Here is a 7,196-nt window from a genome sequence, read left to right on the forward strand (position 1 = left end):
GTACTAGGGATCCCGTGCGAATCCGGACTTTCACAGTCTAGGTGTACCCAGCACTACACTTCGTAAATTTGGAGAATATTTTAGCATCAGAAATATTCAACTTTAATACATTCTCTGACGTAATTATTAGGGATGATCGAATACCTCAAATATTCGGCTATGCCACTATTCGACTATTTGCGAATATTCGATGCGCAATGTAAGTCTATGGGAAACCCGAATAGTTGCCGAATAGCAACTATTTGGGCTTCCCATACTTACATTGCGCATCGAATATTCGCATAGCGGCGACCTATTCGTCGAATATTCGCCAAACCGAATATTGCCGAATATTTGTGATATTCGATCATCCTTAGAAATTATCACTATTTTCTAGTGTAATGTACAGTGAATCTGTTGGGCTACCCTAAGCTTTGGTCTCCGCTATCTAAGCTCCACTCAAATATTAACAAAGTGTTGCAGATGGTGTAAAAACACCAAAAATTTTAATATTTCACAAAGGGTATTACAAACACATTTTGCAACTTTTATATGCCAAGATTATGGTGCAAACAGGAAACTTGCATTTGGGTCAGAATTCCTGTCCCCGGTAAGTTACATCATCATTTTACAAAATCATCAAAACTTGACAGTGGTTTCATTAAAAAGCAGAACACGAATTTAGGATCCAAAATAAATGGAAATATTTATTTTAGGAAGGCTGTACAGTCTAGTGAGCAGATCCACAGAGAGATCCTCTTCATGTCGGGGGACGGGGTAATATAACAGTTATGGCTTCACATGTGGCTGTGCAAAGACACCGGTGTGGAGGGAGGAAGATCCGGACGAAAAGGAAACGACGCAGACGCGATTATGTGCTGCTGCTGCTGCGTCTCTCCTTCCTCACTTACAGCATTTTCCTCTTCTCGAATTCCTGCGGGGAGATAAATAACGTATGTTAGTGACATGGAACAAGCTGTAGGCAAACGCCGCCTTCAGATTAACACCTGGCCATTTAATTATATTTTTTCTGTGTAGTGCGGGCACAGGGATGACACAGACGCAACGCAGCTCTATAGGACGCTCCGGATACACGGGAAGGTGAAGGACGCGTGGAGCGAGCAGGGGAAGCACTTGGGTATTTGCATGTAGTTGCAGATCTGCCACCTATAACCTCGGTAAATCACACCTTGCTTAAATTAGCACAAAAGACATCCACAGAGCACCATAACAAAAACCGTACAAATTGGCTCTCCATCTGCCTGTCACCAGCAACGTCTGACGGAAGCGCGATCCTCTGCTGCCATCATGTGCAAGGGACAAACCTCTACAGCTCACAAATCACTCGGCACTGCAGAAACGTACCCTGCTGTCTCATCCACCTTGCTCGTCAATTAAATTAGTTTTTCGGCACCCCCCCTCCCAAAAAAACAACTTTTTTTTATTAAATTGCAGTATTTACACTGAGTGGGACAGTCACTTTAGAGCGCTGTTCACTCGTGTCAGGCTTCTGTTTTTAATGGATTGAGTAGACTTGTCCTACAAAGACAACTCGGGTCCTTGTGTCCAGGGCTGTCCTTACCCTTTAATTTATTTTTGTGCTTTCATTCCTAACCCCTCCCTTATCTCTTTCTTTCTAGAACCATAACTTATATTTGAAGTGGTAGCCATAAGCGGCAGGAAGAGTTGTAGTTTTCAATAACACCAATTATTTGAGCTTATACTGTATTGGAAGATAGGAAGAACGTTTCAAAAGTGGAGAAATCGTCAATTTAGGGATGAGCAAATGTATAAGCCACTATTCGGTATCCGACGGATAAAACAACATCCGCTCCGATACTTTCATTTTCATTGCAGATTATGGGCGGGCACTCTAGTCATGCGATCTGAAAGAGAGAGGAAGGTGATCTGACAGAAGAGAGAGGGAAAGAGAGAGAGAGGGAAAGAGAGAGAGAGGGGGAAAGAGAGAGAGGGGGAAAGAGAGAGAGAGGGAAAGAGAGAGAGAGGGAAAGAGAGAGAGGGGGAAAGAGAGAGAGAGGGAAAGAGAGAGAGAGGGAAAGAGAGAGAGAGGGAGAAAGAGAGAGAGAGAGGGAGAAAGAGAGAGAGAGAGGGAGAAAGAGAGAGAGAGAGGGAAAGAGAGAGAGAGGGAAAGAGAGAGAGAGGGAAAGAGAGAGAGGGAAAGAGAGAGAGAGGGAAAGAGAGAGAGGGAAAGAGAGAGAGAGGGAAAGAGAGAGAGAGGGGGAAAGAGAGAGAGAGAGGGGGAAAGAGAGAGAGAGGGAAAGAGAGAGAGGGAAAGAGAGAGAGAGGGAAAGAGAGAGAGGGGGAAAGAGAGAGAGGGGGAAAGAGAGAGAGAGGGGGAAAGAGAGAGAGAGGGGGAAAGAGAGAGAGAGGGGGAAAGAGAGAGAGAGGGGGAAAGAGAGAGAGGGGGAAAGAGAGAGAGAGGGGGAAAGAGAGAGAGGGGGAAAGAGAGAGAGGGGGAAAGAGAGAGAGGGGGAAAGAGAGAGAGGGGGAAAGAGAGAGAGGGGGAAAGAGAGAGAGGGGGAAAGAGAGAGAGGGGGAAAGAGAGAGAGGGGGAAAGAGAGAGAGGGGGAAAGAGAGAGAGGGGGAAAGAGAGAGAGGGGGAAAGAGAGAGAGGGGGAAAGAGAGAGAGGGGGAAAGAGAGAGAGGGGGAAAGAGAGAGAGGGGGAAAGAGAGAGAGGGGGAAAGAGAGAGAGGGGGAAAGAGAGAGAGGGGGAAAGAGAGAGAGGGGGAAAGAGAGAGAGGGGGAAAGAGAGAGAGGGGGAAAGAGAGAGAGGGGGAAAGAGAGAGAGGGGGAAAGAGAGAGAGGGGGAAAGAGAGAGAGGGGGAAAGAGAGAGAGGGGGAAAGAGAGAGAGGGGGAAAGAGAGAGAGGGGGAAAGAGAGAGAGGGGGAAAGAGAGAGAGGGGGAAAGAGAGAGAGGGGGAAAGAGAGAGAGGGGGAAAGAGAGAGAGGGGGAAAGAGAGAGAGGGGGAAAGAGAGAGAGGGGGAAAGAGAGAGAGGGGGAAAGAGAGAGAGGGGGAAAGAGAGAGAGGGGGAAAGAGAGAGAGGGGGAAAGAGAGAGAGGGGGAAAGAGAGAGAGGGGGAAAGAGAGAGAGGGGGAAAGAGAGAGAGGGGGAAAGAGAGAGAGGGGGAAAGAGAGAGAGGGGGAAAGAGAGAGAGGGGGAAGAAGGGAATTTTGTTTACTTACCGTAAATTCCTTTTCTTCTAGCTCCAATTGGGAGACCCAGACAGTGGGTGTATAGCTACTGCCTCTGGAGGCCGCACAAAGAACTACACTTAAAAGTGTAAGGCCCCTCCCCTTCTGGCTATACACCCTCCCGTAGGAGTACGGATTCCTCAGTTTTAGTACCAAAGCAAGAAGGAGGAAAGCCAATAACAGTTTCAAAAACAAATTAAATCCGATAACAAGATCGGAGAACTTAAGAAACAACATGAACAACATGTGCACCCGAAAAACGAAACCCTAAGAACAAATAGGGCGGGTGCTGGGTCTCCCAATTGGAGCTAGAAGAAAAGGAATTTACGGTAAGTAAACAAAATTCCCTTCTTCTTTTTCGCTCCTAATTGGGAGACCCAGACAGTGGGACGTCCAAAAGCAGTCCCTGGGTGGGTAAAAAGATACCACATGAACGGGCTGTCAGACAGCCTCTTCCTACAGGTGGGCCACCGCCGCCTGAAGGACCTGTCTACCTAGGCTGGCATCTGCCGAAGCGTAGGTATGCACTTGGTAGTGTTTGGTAAACGTGTGCAGACTCGACCAGGTAGCCGCCTGGCACACTTGCTGAGCCGTAGCCTGATGCCGCAATGCCCAGGACGCACCCACGGCTCTGGTAGAATGGGCCTTCAGTCCAGATGGAATCGGAAGCCCAGCAGAACGGTATGTGTGAAGAATTGGTTCCTTGATCCACCGCGCCAGGGTGGATTTGGAAGCTTGCGATCCCTTATGCTGACCAGCGACTAGGACAAAGAGCGCATCAGAACGGCGTAGATGCGCCGTGCGAGAAATGTAAATCCTGAGTGCTCTCACCAGGTCCAACAGATGTAAACCCTTTTCAAATTGGTGAACTGGATGCGGACACAAAGATGGCAAAGTGATATCCTGATTGAGATGAAAGGAAGAAACCACCTTGGGAGAAAACTCTGGAATTGGACGCAGTACTACCTTGTCTTGGTGAAACACCAGGAAGGGAGATTTGCAAGATAACGCCGCTAGCTCGGACACTCTTCGAAGAGACGTGACCGCCACAAGAAAAACTACCTTTTGTGAAAGCCGAGAAAGGGGAACCTCTTTCAAAGGCTCGAAAGGCGGCTTCTGGAGAGCAAGGAGAACCTTGTTCAGATCCCAGGGTTCCAATGGTCGTCTGTAAGGAGGAACGATATGACAAACTCCTTGGAGAAACGTGCGTACTTTAGAAAGCCGTGCCAAGCGCTTCTGAAAGAATACGGATAGCGCGGAGACTTGACCCTTAAGAGAGCTAAGCGACAAACCTTTTTCCAACCCAGACTGCAGGAAGGAAAGAAAAATTGGCAATGCAAATGGCCAGGGAGAAAACCCTTGAGCCAAGCACCACGCTAAGAATATCTTCCACGTCCTGTGATAGATCTTAGCTGAGGATGGTTTTCTAGCCTGTCTCATTGTGGCAACAACTTCATGAGATAAAACCTGAGGCCGCTAGGATCCAGGACTCAATGGCCACACAGTCAGGTTCAGGGCCGCAGAATTCAGATGGAAAAACGGCCCTTGAGACAGCAAATCTGGACGGTCTGGTAGTGCCCACGGTTGGCCTACCGTGAGATGCCACAGATCCGGGGTACCACGACCTTCTTGGCCAGTCTGGAGCGACGAGTTTTCCGGAGAACTCTGGTAACAATGCTAGAGGTGGGAACACATAGGGGAGTCGGAATTGCGACCAATCCTGAACCAAGGCGTCTGCCGCCAGCGCTCGGTGATCGTGAGACCGTGCCATGAAAACTGGGACCTTGTTGTTGTGCCGTGACGCCATCAGATCGACGTCCGGCGTCCCCCAGCGGCAACAGATCTGCTGAAACACGTCCGGGGTGAAGGGACCATTCTCCTGCGTCATGCCCTGGCGACTGAGAAAGTCTGCTTCCCAGTTTTCCACGCCTGGGATGTGAACTGCGGATATGGTGGACGCTCTGCTTTCCACCCACGTCAAAATCCGCTGGACTTCTTGAAAAGCTTGGCGACTGCGTGTTCCCCCTTGGTGGTTGATGTACGCCACCGCCGTGGAATTGTCCGACTGAATCCGAATCTGCTTGCCTTCCAGCCATTGTTGGAAGGCTCGCAGGCAAGATAGATTGCTCTGATTTCCAGAACATTGATCTGCAGGGTGGACTCTTCCTGAGTCCACGTCCCCTGAGCCCTGTGTTGGAGAAACACCGCTCCCCACCCTGATAGGCTCGCATCTGTCGTGACCACTGCCCAGGACGGGGGAAGGAACGACTTTCCCTGTGACAATGAGTTGGGGAGAAGCCACCAACGCAGAGAGTCCTTGGCAGTCTGAGAGAGGGAGACAGTCCTGTCGAGGGACGTAGATTTCCCATCCCATTGGCGTAGAATGTCCAATTGTAGAGGGCGCAGATGAAACTGTGCGAACGGGACCGCCTCCATTGCTGCTACCATCTTTCCTAGAAAATGCATGAGGCGCCTCAGTGAGTGCGACTGGCTCTGAAGGAGAGATTGCACTCCAGTCCGTAGCGAGCACTGCTTGTCCAGTGGAAGCCTCACTATCGCTGATAGAGTATGAAACTCCATGCCAAGATAAGTCAGAGATTGGGTCGGGGTTAGATGAGACTTTGGAAAGTTGATAATCCACCCGAAAGTCTGGAGAGTGTCTAGCGCCACCTTCAGACTGTGTTGGCATGCCTCTTGAGAGGGTGCCTTTATAAGCAGGTCGTCTAGATACGGGATGACCGAGTGACCCTGCGAGTGCAGAACAGCTACTACTGCTGCCATGACTTTGGTGAAGACCCGGGGGGCTGTTGCCAGACCGAAAGGTAACGCTACGAACTGTAGGTGCTCGTCGTGTATGACGAAGCGTAGGAAACGCTGATGCTCTGGTGCAATCGGCACGTGGAGATACGCATCTTTGATATCTATTGATGCTAGAAAATCTCCTTGAGACATTGAGGCTATGACGGAGCGTAGGGATTCCATCCGGAAACCTCCTGACTTTTACGTGTCTGTTGAGCAACTTTAGATCCAGGACGGGTCGATACGATCCGTCCTTTTTTGGGACCACAAACAGATTGAGTAAAAACCGTGACCTTGTTCCTGAAGAGGGACGGAGGTCACCACTCCTTCCGCCTTTAGAGCGGCCACCGCCTGCAACAGAGCATCGGCTCGGTCTGGTGGTGGAGAAGTTCTGAAGAAACGAGTTGGCGGACGAGAACTGAACTCTCTCCTGTACCCGTGAGCCAGAATATCTCCCACCCAACGGTCTTTGACGCTTGCCAGCCAAATGTCGCCAAAGTGGGACAGCCTCCCACCGACCGCGGGTGTGGGAATCGGAGACCGCAAGTCAGGAGGACGCCGTCTTGGCAACGGTTCCTCCGGCTGGCCTTTTTGGGCGTGACTGAGACCTCCAAGAATCTGAGCGTCTCTGGTCTTTTTGAGTCTTTTTTGACGAGGCGAATTGGGACCTGCCCGGTCCTCGAAAGGACCGATAACCAGACTGACCCCTCCTCTGTTGGGGTTTGTTTTGTCTGTGTTGCGGTAAGGAAGAGTCCTTACCCTTGGAGTGTTTGATGATTTCATCCAAACGCTCTCCAAACAATCGGTCACGAGAAAAAGGCAAATTGGTTAAGCACTTCTTGGAATGAGAATCTGCTTTCCAATGTCTCAACCACAGGGCCCTACGCAAAACAACGGAGTTGGCTGACGCCACTGCCGTGCGGCTTGTAGCGTCAAGAACAGCATTAATCGCGTACGACGCGAATGCCGTCATTTGCGAGGTCAATGGTGCTACCTGCGGGGCAAATGCACGTGTGACTGAGTCGACTCGCGCAAGCCCGGCCGTGATAGCTTGGAGTGCCCATACGGCCGCAAAAGAAGGCGCTAATGACGCTCCAATCGCTTCATAGATGGATTTCAGCCAGAGCTCCATCTGCCTGTCAGTGGCATCTTTAAGTGCCGCTCCATCTTCAACTGCAACCAAGGATCTAGCTGCAAGCCTGG

The 7,196-nt window shown here is 50.2% G+C and overlaps 1 protein-coding gene across 1 annotated transcript in view; it reads right to left on the reverse strand.

Annotated features, from left to right (window-relative positions):
• Nucleotides 1–456: 456 nt before the first annotated feature.
• Nucleotides 457–7,196, reverse strand: part of SUCLG1 (succinate-CoA ligase GDP/ADP-forming subunit alpha) — an 85,610-nt gene continuing 78,870 nt past the window's right edge. The window contains 1 exon segment of the mRNA XM_075332607.1: nt 457–913. Within this exon segment, the coding sequence (XP_075188722.1) occupies nt 887–913 (27 nt within the window). The 3' untranslated portion in view covers nt 457–886.

This window comes from Anomaloglossus baeobatrachus, chromosome 1 (genome assembly GCF_048569485.1).
Source record: "Anomaloglossus baeobatrachus isolate aAnoBae1 chromosome 1, aAnoBae1.hap1, whole genome shotgun sequence".
Lineage (NCBI taxonomy): Eukaryota > Metazoa > Chordata > Amphibia > Anura > Aromobatidae > Anomaloglossus > Anomaloglossus baeobatrachus.